The sequence below is a fragment of the Harpia harpyja genome, chromosome 3 (assembly GCF_026419915.1).
Source record: "Harpia harpyja isolate bHarHar1 chromosome 3, bHarHar1 primary haplotype, whole genome shotgun sequence".
Classification (NCBI taxonomy): Eukaryota; Metazoa; Chordata; class Aves; order Accipitriformes; family Accipitridae; genus Harpia; species Harpia harpyja.
In genome coordinates this window covers 56,571,175-56,590,564 of record NC_068942.1, presented here as the reverse complement: position 1 = coordinate 56,590,564, position 19,390 = coordinate 56,571,175, and the positions used below count along the sequence as shown (strand labels likewise).

At 56.2% G+C, this 19,390-nt stretch overlaps 1 protein-coding gene across 1 annotated transcript; it reads left to right on the top strand.

Annotated features, from left to right (window-relative positions):
- The first annotated feature begins 885 nt into the window (after positions 1-885).
- On the top strand, positions 886-18,704 carry SYNDIG1L (synapse differentiation inducing 1 like). The gene is made up of 4 exons (XM_052782717.1): positions 886-1,010; positions 12,664-13,118; positions 14,361-14,498; positions 16,011-18,704. Exons 2-4 carry the CDS (start codon positions 12,690-12,692, stop codon positions 16,167-16,169), a joined length of 726 nt encoding a protein of 241 aa, XP_052638677.1. The 5' UTR covers positions 886-1,010; positions 12,664-12,689; the 3' UTR covers positions 16,170-18,704.
- Positions 18,705-19,390: the final 686 nt, after the last annotated feature.

The following is a 19,390-nucleotide window of genomic DNA, read 5'->3' as shown; positions in this document are numbered from 1 at the left end:
GTGTGTGTATCTGCTCACAGTCGTCCCTGTACTGAGTGCTCCTGAGCTGGGGGAGCTGCTGGGGGGGTACTTGGGGAGGTTAGGAGCAAGTGGGGAGACAGTGCAGGAGTTGGGGAGCTGCCGGAGTGTGGGGGAGCGGGACGGGCTCCCCGGGGCATTACCTGGGCTGCGGGGGGGGGGGGGTGCAGGAAGGATGGACTGCGGGGGTTGCGGTGTTGACTCCCGCTGTGCTGGTGCAAATCCGGATTAACTCCACTAACGGGAGTGATGCCCAGGTGTGTGTGAGGCAAATCAACATCGCACCCGCGTCCTCATGGAGCAGGGCAGAAAAATACCTGGCTGAGCCAGCAAGCGCGCTGCCTGCCCCTGGGATGCAGCACCCAGGCCGGGCTGCCTGACCCCTCAGCACGGGCTCCGGCAGGACGAAATCTCATTGACCCTTTTCCTTTAAACTCTGCTTGCCGGCACTGGGTCTTTCCCTGGCTGGGGGAGCGGGAAGGGCTGTGCCCCGGGCAGCGGAGGGAGCAGAAGAGAAAGGAGAGAATTTCCGCCTTGTTACCTAAACCAGCGGGAGAAGAAATCAGTTCGGGCGCCGGGGAGCGGCGGCGACGCACAGCTCTCATTAGCGAGCCTTAGGAGCCGGTGGCAGCAGAGCCAGCCTGCCAGAGCGAGGGGAGGCAGCGAGCGGGCGCGGGGTCTCTGGACGCGAACGTGAAGTACGGCTTCACTGCAGCTAGAGGGCTTCGCCGCTGCTGCACAGCCCCGTGCGGAGCCTGGTGCGCTGCCGCACACCCCGGCACCGGCTGGGGCTCCGCCGCGCCGCTCCCCGCCGCTCCCCGGCAGCCCGCGGCCGGGCCCGCCGCAGGGCCGCCGGACGCCCACCCGGGCGGCGGGCCGCGGCGTGCCCCGCAGCCGAGAGCCGCCGCCGGCCACGGCCATGCCTGCCGCCGCCGCTCCGCTTCTGCCGCCGCCGCTGCAAGTTGGCGGGTGAGCCCTTCCTCGACACGCAGGTAAGGACCCGCGCTGCACTCCGGGATGGGCGCATCCCCGCTCGGAGGCGGGCGGGTGGCTCTCCTGGGGGGGTCCGGGCGCTCGTCCCCGGGCTGTTCCCGTGGGGTGGCAGCAGGTCCCCGGGGGAAGCCAGCCCGGCGCTAAGCTCGGGTTGGCCCCGGGGAGGGGCAGAAAACGTGTCGGGGGCTGTAAAGACGAAAGGCTGCAGCCTGGAGAAACCAGGACAAAATTACCTGATCGGAGGCTCTGGGATGGGCCAAATGTAAGCATTTCGGCAAAAGTTCTGGAGGCCGGATATGTCAGAGCAACTGCAATGGCTCCTTGGACCCAGGCGGCCATCGGGGCTCCCTCCCTGGGAGGCAGCTCAGCCGCCGGCTGAAGTTTGGGGGTTGTTTGCCTTCTGCTGAGGAGCTTCAGCAGCCGGCGGGAGCCACCCCGCCGCCGGCCACCCCAGGTGCGCATCCTTGGGATGTACCCGGGCAGGGGAATGGTCCGGGGACTTCGGTCGAGAGGGCTATTGCCAGCGCCGTGAATTGTGCCAAGGAACCGACTCCCCTGAACAGCACCGTCTCCCTATAGTCCTGTGGACGCCCTCCCGGCTTGTGTCTGGGGGGAGAGCCGAACATTCAGGAGTTTCAAAGGGCAGTGCTTTCTGTCTCTGCCCAGTGCCTGTTTATAATTCCTTCTCCGAAGCCGCTGCGGGTTTCACAATAGCTGTGCTGCTCTGCCCAAACCCACTTTACTGGGCTGCCTGCTTTTCTTCTGAAAAAAATAAATTCCCTTTTCATGAGCTCGGGGTCTGCCACCAGTAGAAACCTTTTTCCCAGGAGGAAGGTAGCACTATGTAAACACCAGGGATAACCAGAGGAGCGGGGTCTGAGCCTGCCTGCAACACACAAGTTAAAAAAAGCCTTGGTCTCTGGGGGATAATCGCTGGTTACTTTGTAGGCTGTCAGGAGAAGGAATTACCCAAGCCAAAATGTAGTGACTGCATTTCTCCGGCAAAAGTTTCTTATGTCATGAAAATGGCTGGCAGAGCTAAAGCTTTGGGGAGCTGAATCCACTTCACTTCGGCTCCCTCAACCACCGTCAGAGGCAGGTAATAAACACCATTATTAAAGAATGAGTAATTTGCTGCAGCTCCAGCACAGTGAATTTGTACAGCAGATCCCTGCTTTTGCATGGTATCCAACCCCTCCCTGCCCTCGGCCCAGCCTGCAGACATCGCCATCACTTGTGGAGAGGTGACCAAGCGCTTGGCAAAAACTTGCCCATTAAAATCCCCCTCTGCCACCTGCAAGCTGGCTGGAGCAAGCCCCAAAGGGGCCAGTCCTGCCTGGCCCGGCAGCCTGCAGCAGGGCAGCCTGCGGGCTGTAGGGAATGGCCCCCCCGACATGGACGTGGGTACTTCAGCCCCTTGTAGTTCGGCTGCCCCTTTCACGGCCCCTCTGCGTGGGATGGGATGTGCTCGCAGCTTCCCAGGAGCATCCTTGATCTCACAGGGCAACCTGAAGCTCTGCCCTTCCTGCCCCCGGCTCTCCCCGCTGGGTGCCGCTGGTGCCACCCTGTCCCCATCAGTGTTAGACCCCGGGCACTGATACACTGTGTCCCTTCCCCAAGTCTCTCTTATCCCTTCATCACCCTCCCTCCATTTAATATCCATGCTTGGCATTGTTTTCCGGCTCCCATGGTCTCTGAATCAGGCAAATTTTGGCTCTTTTCTGCCTATTTTCTAAAGCCCTGTACCCAAGCTGGGGACTGGCAGGCACCACTTGCAGGATGCAGCTCTTCTGCTGCTTTCAGGGGGTAATTTCAGGCAAGGTCTTCAGCCAGTATTTCTCTATTTGTAGAATTAGAGATGGGCAAATGATTGACTTTTCCAGCTGGAGGGCCAAACCACAGCATTAGAGAGGGGGAAAAAAAAAGTCCATTATAGATTTCCTCCAAATTATCTTTCTGTTGCTGCTTCTCTGTCAAGTGAAAAAGGCAGCAAACCAGCCCAAATGCTTTGCTCAGCCTGGAAGGGAAGGCTCCACTCATCCCCAGTGGTTTTTGGGTGCCTCACTTAAATGAACACTTCAGGTATCATTTGAAAACTAGGGTCAGTCGCAGGATTTGTCTCCAAGCTCTATATCTGGAAACTCAACTGTTGGCGTGAAAAATTGGCCTGGGGCATGTGTGCGCCGGCTCAGAGACATGATGCCACTTGTGGCAGCCATGCTGGTGCTGCTCCTGAGCTGGGTGAAGGTTTCTCTGCAAATCCTCCCATCTCCCCGGGGCCTCCAAGGTGGCAGGGCAGGGTGAGACGGAGGGTGCTGGGGCTCGTCCCCATGCAGCACGGACATGCTGGGAGGGAAGCACCGTGAGCGGGATGTCCTCCCTCAGCCCGCGTGGGACCACCAGTGCTGCTCACCCAAAGCAGAGCCACCTCCCGCCATGTGCCCTCCGGATGGGGGCAAGCAGCAGCCTGAGCCCTGTCCCAGGAAGGGCTGATCTGGGTCCAGTGGTGACGTGGGCAGGAAAGAGAAATGGGCCAGGAAGAGAGGGAAAGCATCCATACAGCAAAGGCAGGAGCAACCCAAAGGGTCCCTCAGCAAGGCATGGTTGGGACTTGACAGAGCCATGGAAAAGAAAATGTGACATTGTTTTGTAGCATCTCTTTCCATACAATATGTAAGAAAATATAGCACCATCCTCTGCACACTCCTGTCCCCCTGGGACGGAGGGCACATCTCCACCTGAGGATTCAATTTCTTTGGCAATAACAAATATGAAAGAGAGGCTCAGCATTTGTTTTGGATTGCACCTATTGACCTGGGTAGTAATTTAACACCTTGAAGTTTGTCTGAGTCTGCAGACGTTGGCCAGAGTGGGAAGAGAGCGATCCACTTATTCGCTGGACCAGGAGATCAGCTTACTGCTGATACATACAGGCTATGTTTGGAAACTTAGGCTTTGGAAAAGTAAGCTAGAAAGGTGTCATCTCCACAGAATAACTTCATTTTTAAAGAGAGAATAGATCATTGGCAAATGAATTAAACATCTGAACTGTAGAAGAGCCCAGTGAATCCCCAGGAGAATCGGGCCACAGTAAGCAATGTGAAAATAGCCCTGAGCTGCAGGCAGGCAGACAGTGGATAAAATAAACAGGACGGTGGGGAAAGGAGGGTGCCAGCATGCGCTAGCCTTCAGGGTGGTTATGAATCATTTGAGTACGGATATGTTTTAAGCAGAGACAAATGAGCAGTCCTTAACAGCCGCTTTACGTTGCCAGCTTCGATTGATAGGAGGGTGATTTGCAGAGAGATGCGAGGATGGCGATAGGTGCTGTGGCTAAGCTGCTCTATCAGCAAGCCACAGCTGCGAAGGGGAGGACATCTCTCTGTCCCCCCGATGCCTGCTGCCAACCACGTACTATGTCACTGTCCCCATCTTGGGTCTCGGCTGGTGCGGTCTCCCACCTGGCAAAAAGCCAGGTCCTATCTGCCAGATCACTTTTGTGGTGGGTGACAGGCTGTGGCAGGGAGGGCATCCTTGGGGTGCGGACCCCGAGTGTGGCCCTGGGGCAGGCTGGGCTGGAGGGCTGAGGGGCGCAGGGCTGGTCCTGGAGGGGAGCTCCAGCACAGGGTATCACTGCTCCCTGAGGGTGATGCTCACCCTGTGATGCAGGACCAGGCAGCAGAGTGGTCTGTGGGGAGGATGGGGTACAGGGTCCCGGGGCAGCAGCAGCCATGAAGGCAGAAGAGCCTTGAAGTGGAGATGATGGGAGTATGGATGAAATAGGGCAAGCTGGGAGAAGAGTGTGGACCCATCTAGGACACCCACCATGTTCAGTTCAATACTGGGTATAAATAGTGACGGAGAAAACCTGATGTGAAATTGAAGACTGTAACCATTAGCATAGGAAAATCAGCCATTAGCAAAATTATAATCCACAAGCACGAGCTTCTGTGCATCTTCCAGCAGCAGCGAGAACGTCCTGGCAATAAACACATCTTGGGAGACCTCTGTGAGCTCTCCTGTGTGATGCTTGGTGTCCCTTTGGGCACCCCGGGCAGGGAGCCTGGTCTCGGCAAGGGTCAGGGCTGCCTCTGTGCTGGAAGTGCTTCCTGGAGCCCAGGGGTCATTGAATTTGGCTCCCAATAGTTCTACAGGCATGGACGTTTCTAAGTAGGCTTTCTACACTGAGGGTAGGGTGCCAATACCCTTCTCTCCAGACAGCAGGTATTTCCTTAGGGTGATTCTGAGCTGAGGAAGAGGAGGCTGAAGCCTGGACCCAGGCTGAGCTCATGTTTTCCCAGGCCAGTGATTTGGATGCTGCAGCAGGTGGGGGAAGTCACTCTCCCCTGACCCTGGGCTGGCATTTTGTGGCTGAGATGAGCAGTCAGAGCCCAACAGCCTCCCAGGGAGTCCTCGTTGGCTAATGCCTCAAAGGGCTGGAGATGTTGAGCAACAGCCCCAGCAGCCTCCCCTCGTGGGAGTCATCGCCCTGACCTCCACTGCCTCCAAGCAACCCTGCTGGGTCCCCAAACAAGCATGTGAAGAAGCCTCCAGTGAGAGCTATCAATCAGTTTTGGTTGGCATCATGTGCCCCTTTAAAGCCCCGCACTGGGGCTTGTAGAGGGCGCTGCAGGGCTGAAGGTTGTTTGGGTGCAAATCCAGCAGGAGCACCCCGAGGCTGAGAAGACTGCCCCAGCGTGGCCCTTGGCACCTCCAGAACTTGTCCATCCCTGATCCCACGCTGGCCCACTTCCCCGGCACAACGCTGCCAGCCCAGTCACCTGCTCTGCTCCGCCTCAGCTGGCCGCCCCGTGGCCACCCCGCTGCCCTCCAGCACCGGGGCAGCCCCCCTGTTGCCCCCTCTCCTCCCTGATCCCACACACCCGGGAGACCCACACCCAGGACAGCCTGCAGAGACTCCCGACAGCTGCCTTATTTACTTGTTTGTGTCTCCAGCTAAAAAAAGGGCGCTGAGAGAGTCCAAACCTGCTAATTATACACCTAGCCGCCCACACGACCATGTGTTTTATTACCATCACGCTCCATGCTTCCTCCTTCCCCCCTCGCAAGCTCGGTGAGCCCTTTCCCGCTCTCCCTTGCACGAGGGGCACAGAGGGGTGCATCCCAGCGGGCCACGTCCCGTGGCCGCATCCGAGCCGGTGAGCTCCGACTCCGGGCGGGCGCTGGGGCTCACGCCAGCAAGGCCAACGCCAGCCGCGGGGTGTTGAGGCGGCCTAGCAGCGCCCAACGATTTGGACGTACGGGCGCTAGGCCCAGGCTTTGCATGCAGGCGCCGTCCCGGCCCCGCGGTGCCGTGGGATGCTCGGCCGGGAGAGGCAGGCGGGGGCCGGGGGTGGGGGAGCGGCCGGGTCTGTGTGTCGTCCCCCCCGCCCCGCTCTCCGCGGCCCCGGGGCGGTGCGGCGGCCGGAGCGGCAGCCTGCGCTGCGTGGAGTGCCTGGGACATCTAGCGGCCACCTCTCCGAGTGCCGGGCCCTGCCGGGGGCGGGTGCCGGGCTGGGGGTCCCCGGCCGGGGATGGGGAACACGGTGGCAGCGGGCCACAGGCGCCCTGCCGGCCCCGCAGCCCCGTGGTGCCACAGCGGCGGGGCGCAGCCCGTTTGCAGGCACTCCCGGTTTGAGGTTGAGTGTTGCGAGCGCGTCTTCCCCGTGTTTGGAGGCGACGGAGCTCACGCTGCTCCCCTGCTGATTGATGCTCACGGGCAGGGTGTCCGGCTTGCTGGCACCGGGGCTGGGGACGGGGCGGTGGGAGAGCCCCCAGCCCTGCAGTGCCCCTGCTACGGCTCCTCCAGAAAGCAGCCCGGCTCTCCCCTGCCAGCCCCGGGGGATGGATTTGCTGTTTCTTACCATTAGGAGCAACGCCTTAGCTCTGAGCACAGCTGGGTCGAAACACTGCTGCAGAGAAACATTTTTACCAGGGAGAATAAAGACCCGATTTCCACCTGGAAATTGCCCAGTTTGACTTGCGAACCTTGAAAAGCAGCCCATCGCATCCCAATTCTCAGAGCAATTTAGTCTCTGTTGGAGCCAGGACCCCATTGCCGAGGCACTGGCTATACCTGCCAGGAGATCAGAACAAGCACTTTATTCACTCCTTTCCAGCTCTGTCAAACCGGCTGCAGCAAAGTTGTGAATTAGATGAATCACGAACACCTCAGCTATCCTCCCTCTAATCCATGTCCACGGACTCTGTCACCTCCTTCCTTCCCTCCTGGTCCTCACCATCTCTTTCCCCTCCAGCAGCTCCACAATCCCTTTCTTCTCCATCCCAGTGGCCGGGGCCCACCTCTCTGCCTGGCTCAGACGTCACTTTGCTTCCCGTGCCTCTTGCCCACCATTTCCCTTCCCACTGCTGTACCTACCGTACCCCTTTGCTTCTCTGGGTACCACCTCTGCCAGCCCCATCAGGGCTGTCATGCCCCACCACCCTCCTCTCCTGCCCCATGCCAAGGGCTGCCTCCCCCACACCACCCCCCTGCCCCTTCCACCCCCTGGCCACCTCCTCCTGCCGCAGCAACATTTCCCAGGACTGGTGAAGGCTTCATTACACCCCAGGGATGAACAGCCCCCACTCTGCACACTGGTGCTACACCCGGGGCAGGAGCAGTGGTGTGGAGACAAGCACCCGCAGGAGGGCTTGAATGTTGGCCGGAGAGTGACCGCTTTCAGCAGCCATGTCTGCGGGGATGATGAAAGCGCTTCCTTCTCCCCTTGAGCTGTGCTTCACCCTGCAGGGCTCAGGGCTGGGATGCAGCAGGTATCCACGCTGCTCTGCGGCCTCCTAGGGCTGAGGGAGGGCTTGGTCCGCCCCTGCCATTGTCCACAAGTCCTCACAGCCCTTCCTTCATCCCCATATTCCCTCTCCAAAATGCCAACTTGCCTCCCTGTGATGCTCTGCCCTTGCTTCTCAGCAGCCTTTGTGAGCTGGTTTTCTCTTGGGCAGAATCGCAAGCTTGGATGCCCAGAGGTAGAGGTACTGTGCCCTGGCAGGACTTAAGCCTCTGCCTAGAAGCCCCAAAGCACCTCCTGAGAGCTTCCAGGAGGGCCTGGGCTCTGGGAAGGGTGCTAGCCACATCTCCTGTGCTTTTCTGCTCCATCAGGACCCGGACCACCTCTGTCCCGGGGCTATGGCAGCTGTACCTGGCCGTGATGCTGCTTCCATCAGCCAGGTCAGAAACAGGCATTTGCACTGTCCCCTGCCCTCGGACCAGCCAGGGCACGGCAGGGCAGCGGGACACCACTCCCCGAGGGCACAGGCTTCCCTGGGTGCTGTCCTGAATTGGAAAGCCTTTGGCCAGGATGGGCTAACCTTCTCACTCAGGAGTCTGGGGACATGCAACGCAGTTGCAACCTGCTAATGAGCCTGGGAAGCAAGGCAGAGTGTTTGCTTGACAGGGCAATTAAATGATGATTGATTCCTGGAACAGCTACTTAATTCATCATTAACTGGGCTTATCATAGCTAGCATCTGTGCTGAGGGTCTCTCTGAGGGCTGTGCTGCTGCTGGCAGGGGTGGCCAGTGACCTCAGCACCTCTCATGTGGGCTGAAAACACTCAGGATGGTCCCAAGGGGGACCTGGACTGCCCCAGGGGATGTGGTGTGGAGGTGAGATCCGTGAAGCACAAAGCTAAATTTGCTACCTCTTTATTTTCATGCCTTATTTTGGCTCTTTTTAGCCAGTACTCGCCTTGAGAAGCTGAGAGTACACAACATAGTTGTGCATTTCCCACTCTGCTGGGGACTGCTGCAAGCAGCTTGGGGACCGTGGGGGGCCCTGCCCCACCGGGTGGTTACAGGAGCAGCCGTGCAGTGGGGGAGGCAGTTCGTTAGGGAGGCAGCAGCTGTTAGTCTTGGCAGTAGGGCTGCAGCAATAGTCCAGCTCAATCAGGGCACTGGAGTCTGCCTCCTCCCAGGTGTGCCCTCCCCCGGGCTCACGTTGTGCATGTACACTTGTATGTGTGCATCCTCCCTGTGCACTTAACAGCATCTTGCCGCCGTTACCTGCTGCCAGTACTGCCCAGACTAGCCCCGTGGAGCTGATGGATATGCACGCTATCCATTCAAGCTAGTAATGAGGACAGAGAATGGCCACTCTTTGCCAATTTTGTCTTTTACAGCTTCCTTGCTTTCACCTGCTGGTTTCTTTCTTCTTCCCCCAAGCCTGGTTATTACCAAGCTTATTTTATTACCAGGCTTACTTTATTACCAGGCTTACTTTATTAAGTCCCTGTGTGGCTAAATTCACTGTAGGATCCAGATAATCCAAATGGGGTTTGGGGATGATGGCAGGGCTGGTTTGGCTCCGGCCTTCCCTGCGCGTATGCGCGTGGGTCTGGTCTTCACCCTCCCTGCCATTCCCTCTCTAATATCATCTCTAGAGGTTTGACGGCCCTCGTCTCCACCTGCAAACCCAGACTGTTCGGCGCACACAAGCACGCGTGCTTGCGCACACAGGTGCGGTCTCTATGTGATGCAGTGATCTTGGTGACTAAGGAGCGGGAAGCATCTCTAACCCCTCCAGCACTGGGACTCTTCACATCAGCTATCAGAGAGGGAGGTTCCAGCCTGGCTGCTTTCCAGCAGGGCTGAGCACACTGCCGTAGGCACGCTGTGACACTGGCCCTCGGCATCCCCTCCCCACTGCTGAAAAATGCCCAGACCTGGTGCTAGGGCTGCACTTGGTGGTCCCTTTGCCTATTTATGAGAAGCGCAGTGAGATCTCCTTCTGCACTTTTCCCCTGATCCCTGCAGCCCTGTTATTGCCCTATCCTGCTCCCAGGGAGAGCATCCTCCCCAACTCCAGAGAGTGGAAGGCAGCAGGAAAACAGAGTTCAGTACAGGTAAAGCTTTTATAATCCCAGAGAGCACAAGACTAGCATGGACTAAAATATTCTAGCTGTAGCCCTGCCCTGTCCACACTTTGTGCAGTGCAGCAGCCTCCATGGTCCTGGCCCTGCTCTAAGGACAGCTCCAGGGCAGTCTGAGGGACCAGAGAGGTTTGGGCTCTCCCTGCTCCCCTGGGGCAAAGCCTTCAGCCCTGCCCAGCTCGCATTCGCAGAGACTTCCCCATATTTCAGCAGTATTTTCCTGCTGCTTCTTTTGCTACCCACACTGTTACTCTTCCACGGTGTGTTCACCCTGGGATATTTGCTACCTGCAAGCCCTCCTTGCCTCTTCCCCCCAGCCCAGGTCAGCCAGCCATCTCCCGCCAGCCGGCCCCTTTAGCATCCTTCGGGATGCCCAAAGTCAGCAGAGTCCGTGTCCAGCAGCAGTTCAGCTGCATCAACGCACTCTTCCCACCCTGGTCTGTGATACCTGCCGCCTCCCAAGCTGCCTTTTAGGTTTCCAATTCCTCCCATCTCCTTTCCCTTCTTCCTCTCCCTATGCTCTGAGTGTTTCCCAGCGCTTGCTGCTGTGAAACATATGGCTTTGCCACACAGCTCTCCCGCTCCTCTAACCCACTGCCGAAGACCTGAAGTGAGCAGAGCAGCAACCTCCATGCCGGCAGCACCCGCTGCCTGATGGCCGGCAGCCTGCCCACAGCCTGTCTGCTGGTGTTTCTCAGTGCATTTGGAGCCTGCTCCCTCCGGCAGCTCCCCGCAATATCCCATCCTTCCCTACCCTAGCTTGCTGCCAGAAACTTTTCTTGAGATGAGGCGTGGATGCCCTACCAAAACTGTCAACTTTCTCTTGCTAGAGCTGGGCTTCTGCTCCTGCTTGGGCTGCTGCTCTCAAATGACACTCAGTGACTGGTCTTTCCTTACTGTTTCATTAAAAAGCAAGACATTTTATTGGAAATCTAATTTGCATGTTGAGGTAAGCAAAGAAGAGGTTCATGCTTTCCTTGCCTGAAAACTGGGACGAAGCTTTGAGCTTCTCTGGGTCTGTGCGGGAAATAAAACCGTCTGTGCTACAAATATGCATCTCGCTTAAATATTTTGAAAATACTTAATGGCCATCTGCCGCACAAGCCATTACAGGCTTTATTAGTAAAGTGGGAGACTGCAGAAAGCAGAGAATGGTTTTGGGGAGGGAGAAGTGGAGGGCATTCACCACAACGTGCAGAGTTTTAGCAGCGCGAGAATGCTTTTGAATGGCTCCATTTTCCTGAGCAGCTTTCCAAAATGTGACAACTGCTGCCAAAACAAAGCCCATCGACAGGGCTGTTTAGAACCAGGTACGGCACTCAAACCTGTGCAGTATGGTAGAGTTTGGCCAAGGGGATGGGACCACTTGGGCTTTTCACTCTCTGGAGTCTTCAACTTCTTTATTTATATTTTCTTCTTGAGGACAGATTTAAAGCCAAGGTGATGAGCCTTCTATCAGAAAGCCTAGAACACCTTGGGGAACCCTACAGCAGGCGGAAGCGTGTCTCTGCTACACAGCGTCCTGCAGAGGAGTCAGTGATGGAGGTCTCTAAGGAAGACAGGAACATTTGGGGTTGCAAGGCAATAAGGTGGCACAGTCTAGGAGCTGGGAACATGCTAGAGAGCGGCTGTAAAACACAGGCCTCAGGTACTGAGGAGCGCAAAGTAATTGTTTCTCTCTCCTGGGGAACACTGATATTTCACTACACATTTTCTTTGTGCCAAGGTGGGCTGGGAAGCCAAAATAGCAAACGCTCCTCTGAAGAAAAGGGGTTGAAATATTTCATCTCAGAAATTTTCATGAAAAAAAAAAAAGGCAGCACAAGGTTTCAGCACACTGAAATGGAGGAAGGGAGAGGGGGGGTGAATTTCCCTGAGGAAGAAACCCATGTTGGCATTTGTAGCTGAGGATCCCATTTGGACTTGGCATTTTCTGAAGCCGGTGGCCTGGAGCCAGGGCTGCACAGCTGTCCTGTACCCAGGGGTGCAGCTGGTTTAAACAGAGCTCTGATGTGATGGGTCATTTACTTAAATTGTAATTTCAGTGTGGACCAAACCCCATGGGGTCTCCTCTTTAACCTCTATATCCCTCTGTTCCTCATTCCTCCGCATGGCTGGCTGAGCGTCCAACACTCCGAATCCTAGCCTAAACACCACCTCTATGTCCTCACAGCAGCCTCCTGGCTTCCCTCGATGGCTCACTGCTTTCGCTCCAGCCCCCAGCTCAGTCTTGGAGGAGCCCTAGAAAACCTCCCATGTACCTGAAAGCCAGTTAGGTGCATGTGTAATGCCTGGAGGGCTGTAATTCACCATGCGACTCTCTGCTTTGGGAAGTCAGGGAGGCCCCTCAAGTGGCTGTCAGCCTCTTATCTACTTCTGTGCTGTCAGGCTTTGTCGCAGCACACATTATGAGCCAGCAGAAAAGATGCAGTAGGTCCTTTCCTGTCAGGCTGCACGTGGCCATCTCAAGATGCATTATAGATACAGCAAATCCTCATCTTAATCCAGCCTGAATCAGATCATCTTATTGCAGGGCTGCATCCTTATCTTACTACCAGCTGGGGAGAGATGAAGAGATGCTCAGTTTGCCGAGATAGCATTCAAGCCGTGGAGAGGTGGGGAGGGCTCTTGCTTTCTCCAGCTTTGCCACATCTTTCTGTTCCCACTAGCCTCATCTTGACATCAGCTCTGCATGGGCGAGAGGCTTTTCTGCTCCCTCGCCTTGCTGAAATAACAGCCTCCTCCCTCCCACTCTCTGCTCCTGCAGGATCGCTCCCCCCCGCTGCCGGCAGCATGGAGAGCGTGCGTGAGCTCCAAAACCCGCTCTTGGCCAAGGCCAACGGGCACCTTCGCAGCAGCTATTCTTACCACCAGCATCACAGCCAGGACTACCCCAGTCATCGCTGCCAAGGGAAACTGTATTCCTACATCTTCCAAAACACTGGCGGTGCCAGGACTCACCAGCTGCTGGATGCCAGTTCCCTGCAGCTGGCCGTTGAAGCCTTGTACGGCCCCAATTTCATCCTCGTGAAGGATGAGACTGCTCTCAAGGCCAAGGACAGCAAGACAGAAAGCTGCGAGACCACTTTTATGGAAAGCAAAGAGGCTCCATCCGAAGGTCCCGATGGGCATGAGGCGCAAGGGTCCTGCCTGGTAGAGAGCGACATCCGCATCCAAACTGTGTCCTACGAGGTGGAGGAAGAGGAGCTCCAGGAGTACGAGGTGAGCTTTGCCAGGTGGGATGGCACCAAACTCCTCCCCTGGTAACTCTGGCCATCAGCCCAAATCCTTGGTCATTTATTCTCCCTTCTTTCCCCAGAGCTTCCCCCCAGACCCTACGATCTCCTGCCTCTTCCTGTGCACCCAATATTTCTTCTTCCTCCTTATCATTTCTGCTCCCTTTTCCTCACTGCAGACCTCAGAAGGAGGTCAGCTTCCCTGAGGGCAGCCTGGCTGCATGGAGCAAAGGTGAGGTGGGGCCATCTCTGCAGGACCCTTGGGATGTGGGGACCCTTTGACAAGGGCAGCCTGCTGCCGCTGTGGCACTTGAGCTAAGGGGAAATAGCAATCTTTGTATAACAGCAAAATTCACAGGCCTGATGGCAGCAGCTGAGAGAAAGCTTTATATATAAAGACAGGACAAATCCTGCAAAGGAAGAATGAGAGCTCGCAAAGCAGGTTCATGCTGCACTCTGTGCCCCACCACAGCTCGAGCGGCAGCACAGAGGCTGGGAACATCACCCAGGACCTTAAGAAGTGGGAGCAAGTCCCCGGAGCCTGCTGGAGCTGATGTCTGATGACCCAGCACAGCTCTGCTGCTTTTGGTGCCGGTGGTGTGGCCTTTTCAGATGGCAGCAGGGGCATCTCCACCTCTGTGTGCCTTCCCCACCGAGACACATCACTTCCAGGCTGGTCTGCAGCTGGCCGAGAGGTGCCCAAAGGCAGGAGGGCTGACCGCAGCTGCTCTGAGCAATGCGCTCACTAAGGGGACAGGACATGTCGCCCCTGTGATGGAGGCTCCAATTCAACCGCTTTCCTTCACTTGCTAAATTAGTTTAGCAGGATATCGATCTCCTAGTCCCTAATGGGGATAAGGCACTTTGTTTAAGTTTGTTTAAGCTGACAAACAGCCAGTTCTGCCAAAGCTGAAGATATTTCAGTTTAAGACTATCTATCTCCCAGGGAAATCCCAGACCCCCAGCAAGCGAGCTCAGCATTTGCTCTGGCAGGGAGCCGAGAATCCACTCCGCTCCTGAATTTGCTGAGCTACATTTTTTCTGATCAAACCAGGCTGAGGAGGCTAAAATATTTTTGAAACTCATTCCTTGAATTTGCAGGTGGGAAACATATGAGAATATGTGACAGGGCCAGGAGAGAGCAGGAGCTGGGAGGAGAGGGGCTGGGATGCAGCCTGCAGGGCGGCACGGGGAGGTGGGCATGTGCTGAATCCATCTGGTTTTGCAGAGTGACTCCTCCAGTGACAGCGAAAGTGAGGATCATTTCCTGATGCTTCCCCCCCGGGACCACCTGGGCTTAGCCCTTTTCTCCATGCTGTGCTGCTTCTGGCCCCTGGGGATTGCTGCCTTCTACTTCTCCCAAGGGGTAAGAAATCCCTTTGCTTGCCTGCATGCATTGAGTGCTGGAGCAAGGGTCCTGCAAGCCACAGCAGCCCTGGAGGGGACCGGGTGCCTTTCTGGCTCTAAGGCTCATCTCTGTGCCATGCCCAGACCCCTGAGGGCTGAGGCAAAGGGTGCTCCTGGCTTCTGGATGTGTCCACAACTGCTGTGGGGTTGCAAGCCCTCCAGCGCTTGTGTGGGTTACTGGAGGTCAGGCTTTTCCTTTGGGTCTTTTGGGTGTTATTTAGGGAACTGGGGCTCCCCTTGGCCCCTTGCCCAGGTTCTCACCCTCTAGCCAGGCTCAGGAAAATGGCATTTTCCCACCTGCCCTCCCATTCTCCAGTAGGGCGGAGGTCCTACACCATGACCCAGTCCGAGGCAGGTCACGCCCCGGGAGTCAGGCTGCTCTGGAGCCTGGGCGCAAAGAGGAGCCTGGTCTCCATATCACACTACAGCTCCTCTATTGCACTTGTTCCTGCCATGCATTGGCTAAGCTGTGTGAGCCAACACCAGGCTGGCAGAGGCTGGAGAGGGTGGTGGCCCTCGGACTGCACCGGCTCAGAGGAGCTGCTGCCTTCTTGAGGGCTTAGCCCAGAGCCTGGGCTCGCTTCCATTACTGTTGACCCAGAATAATGCATGCAGAGCCAGGGGATTTACTCTACATTTGCATAGATGCTGCTGTACCAAGAATAGATAGGGGGGAGGCATTAAGAAGTTAAATCAAGAAGATAGAAACAGAAATGGAAAAGTATATAACATGAGTACCTGGCACAGAGGCGGTGAGAGGCAGGGGAAGCTTTAACTGAATAGGACCCTGAGGAGGGGCTGATTTCACATTTTTCCACATGGTGCAGGGTAGCACGGTGCACTCTCCACATGATGATGTACTTCGTGCAATTTATATTTAGCTCCATTTGCTATAACTACCACTTCGTTCACTCACTGAGGCAAGGACCATCTTTTTATTCAGTGTCTGTGCACAGTGAGTGCCCTGATCTCCACATGGCAACTCGAACACAAATAGTAGGTAATACCAAGAGTAGCTCTGAATGCGCCCTGAGCACTCAGGGAAGCTGGAAGTTGCCAGCCCAGAGAGCCAACGCCCACATCTGTCTCCATCGCTGGCTCCATCAGCACTTCTATAGCAAATAGGCTTCACCTGAAAAACCCATGCAGGCAAAATCAAGTGGCGCAGAGCCAGACCAACAGGCCATGCTGTCTGGATTCAGCTCCCTGAGACTAAGCAGTACTCATTATATGTCTGTATAGGGTATATTGGTATCTAGTCAGTACCACACAGCTGTCATCCCATGCACTGATCGTTTGCCTGGTCTTACGAGGGTCCGGCGGACTGATGGACGCCTTGCTGTCTGTCCCCAGCCTTCATGAGACTCAGCGGCCAGGGAAGGGGGGCTGACTCAGTAGTGAAATGACTGCACAGAGGCTAATAGGCCAGGTTGGTACTGCTGTGACCAATGAGCGTTTCTTCTCCTTCCAGACCAGCAAGGCTGTCTCCAAAGGAGATTTCCATCTGGCCAGTTCAGCTTCTCGCCGAGCTCTCTTCCTCGCCGCGCTCTCCATAACCATCGGCACAGGAGTGTACGTCGGGGTGGTGGTAGCGCTGATCGCTTATCTGTCCAAAGGGGGCCACGTATAGCTGCCACCCACATATCAGTGCTGCCCTGGCCGTGGCCCTCCTGGGACTGAGCTTTCCTGCGGAGCACAGGGCGCCAGTGCCTGCAAGGGCTGCTTGCACGGCGTGACCCCGGCTTGGATGCCCTGCGCAGGCTCTTTCCCCTTTCAGACAAACAGTAGACCCCCATTTTCCCCAAGGCTGTGGGGTGCCACCATCCGACAGCAGGGAACTGGGCACCGGCTTGGCTGCTAGGACCAGGAGGAGCACATTTGCCTGCTGGAAGACGTGCAGGAGAGATGCTGCGTGCTGCTGCTGGGCTGGTGCCACCACCCCTGCTCCAGAGCCACTGTTTTCCCTCCCAGCCCCACAGCCGGGAGATGCACCGCTGGTGCCCAGGCTTGGCCCATGAAGGGGGCACGCAGGGAGAAGAGGGAATACGGCACCGGGGAATGGCTCCGGGAGGCTGGGGTCCTAATGAGGTCTCCAGACTCCCATGATGGGGACAACATTCTCATTTCAGTGTCATGGGGTGGCACCTGGCCCCTCAGCTGCAACAAAGTAGGAGGACAACTGCAGCATGGACATGACCGAAGGGCATGCTCTCCGCATCCCTCTGCAGACAGACCCCTGATCCAGGGGTCATCCCAGTCGCTGGCCCATCCCAGGCAAGAAACAAGGAGGAAGACAGGCTGGTGGTTGCACACCATCACTCCCATCGTTAGAGCAAGCTGGCAAAGACAACAAGGTGTTCTCTGTGTTAATAATGACTGTCATGATAATTGCAAGTCGGAGTCCCCATAAGGTTGGCGTCCCACAGTGCTGGGCCCTGAAAATACCTGTAATGGCAATTTCTACCCAAGAAGTGACCTGGGAGGGGTGGGGTCCTGAAGGACTCCACTCTTGGCACTAGGTCAGGGCCTTGCACACAAAGAGGGATAGAAAGAAAAGGCTGATGTGAAACACAGAGCCTGGGGTGGGAGTGCTGTTTGCCAGGGGATGAGATCCAGAGAGGGGGAAGACTTGGAGGGTGCCTGAGACACAGGGGTGACCCCAACACACTTCTTCCCATGGCTTGGAGAGGGGTATCTCCATCCATCCACAGGCCCTGCTGACAAGGAAATCCCATGCATCCCCACTCACACCTTACCTTTGCTAATTCATATATTGTCAGAGGTGGGTGTGAAGGCAATGACTGCCCCAAAGGGCTGGCGTTAAAAGGCCCTGCTTTACCCCCCTCCCCAGCATCCACCTTGACCATCCCTTGCCCTGGCCATGGCTCCCCTGCCGCCTCCTTCCCCCATGCGCAGGGGGCTGCAGGCAGACTCTGGGCGTCCATCACCCCCTCACCAGGGTTTCTGGGCGGGCTGCAGCCGGCTTTCCAAGAGGCACAGCATGTTCCTTGAGCTGGGTGCCATTCAAATGTACATTTCATTCTAGAGAAGCATGTTAATGTCTGCGATTGATGTTGTACTTGAGCCATGAAAGAGAGAAGCACATCAGAGACCTGTTCAGAAGCTGTTCTGAAAGTTCCCATTACGTTTTATAACATGGAAGAGCTAATAAATAAAAAAAGCAGGAAAAAAGACTGTTTATAAGGACATGGAGCTGGCTAGGGAAGAGGTGAGCTTTGCAGGAGTGCTGAGCTCACTTAAACCTGGAGGGATTTATGCAGTTCCCGAAGGAAGTTATAATCCAGCTGGTGTCTGGGCAACTCAAGAGGGAGATGTACTGCAATGTAGATCACAGTGAGCAGCTAGTGCTGGGAGTGGGATGGTGATGTATGCTTTTTGCCATGTGTGGATGGACAAGTATTAGGGGGAGAGAGAGAGACTGGAGCATCGTTTATGTTCACGCTGCTCTGTGTGTAGTAGAAGCACAAAATAAAATGTGCTTGAAGAGGGGCAGAAGAATATGAACATCAGGAGGGAATAAGCAGGTCTTGCTTCTGATGGTGGACAGAGAGAGACCGAATTTGCAGGGAAGGACTGGGGTGTCCAGAAGACATGAGGTGGCTTAAAGAGGAAAGATGAGGTTCACCCTCGCCCAGCAGCTGAGGGATGGTTTTCGTTCCCCTCTCCTCTGCATGCTCAGCCTTCTTGGGCATCCGTCCCTCCAAATAACAGAGCAGGACAGGAGCCCAATTTCAGGAGAGGGGACGTCCATGGATGCCCATGCAGCAGGGGTGACCAGACCCACTGCCCACCCCCAGCTCAGTGCCATCCCAGCTAAACCCCTCCCCGCCTCTCCCCCTCAAGCATCCCCAGCTGGGGGCGGGGATGGTGGGGGCTCCCTGCTGATTCTGGTCCAGACAAAACCATCGGGTCTGCTGGACCAGAATCGGTAATGAGAAACTGTGTTTGCTGTGAATTTGTAATTCTGCCAGTTGGTTCCCTCCAGGGGCTGCCCTGAGTGGGGGGCCAGCAGCCCCTAGCCCACTCCCCATGGGCACCCCGGCCTCCTGCACCCCAACCCACCTCTTTGTCTTTTTTTAATTGGAGACACATGGGGAAGGACCGGGCTAAAGGGCCAACAGAATTAAAGTGTTTTCTGCTAATAGCCTGAATCTCTGATGATCTTGTCAAAGGAGGGGGGAAGGGGCTGTGCCAGAGCATCCTTAAGGGGGGAATTATGCAAATGGAGAAATTAGTTGGAAACAGCCTGAAGGGAAACATGTGGAAATTGAAATCCGAGGACCATCATGGAGACTGCTGCTGAATAACTTATTATAGACTCACAGCGTCTGCTGCAGCCGCCCGAGCAGAAGGGAAGGAAGCAAAAAGGCAACAAGGCACAGCAGCCAGTGAAGATGCAAGCTCCAGAAATTTGATTGAGCTTAAAAAAAAAAAAAGAAGTTAAACTAAACCCTACCAGTGGGTGTGGAAGAGGTGACTCTTTGCCCCCTCCCTCCTGTCCTCCCAGGGGAGGGGTCGCTCTCCCACCTGGGACGCCCAGACCCATGGCAGAGCTCCGTAACGGTCCTGATCCCACAGGGGATACTCAGAAATCTGGGACAAAGGAGGAATAGCCTTGAATTCTGGCCTGGCAACATGTCTATCCCAGAAAGGAGAAGGGGGGGCAGGGCATGTCGCAGCTGTCGGAGGTGATGCGAAGGGCAGGGAGTGCAGAGATGGTCTGCGCCCATGCAGAGGGTCAGTGGTGGAGCGGGACTCCTGCTGGCTGGTGAGGGAGGATTTGGGGTTCTCTGAGCTGGGGGGCAGAGGGGTGGTTAAATAGTGATGTCC

Coding starts and splice junctions, on each gene's coding strand:
- SYNDIG1L (XM_052782717.1), top strand. CDS start 12,690: ATGGAGAGCGTGCGTGAGCTCCAAAACCCGCTCTTGGCCAAGGCCAAC. Junction 13,119..14,360: donor AGGAGCTCCAGGAGTACGAG/GTGAGCTTTGCC, acceptor CTGGTTTTGCAG/AGTGACTCCTCCAGTGACAG. Junction 14,499..16,010: donor CCTTCTACTTCTCCCAAGGG/GTAAGAAATCCC, acceptor TTCTCCTTCCAG/ACCAGCAAGGCTGTCTCCAA.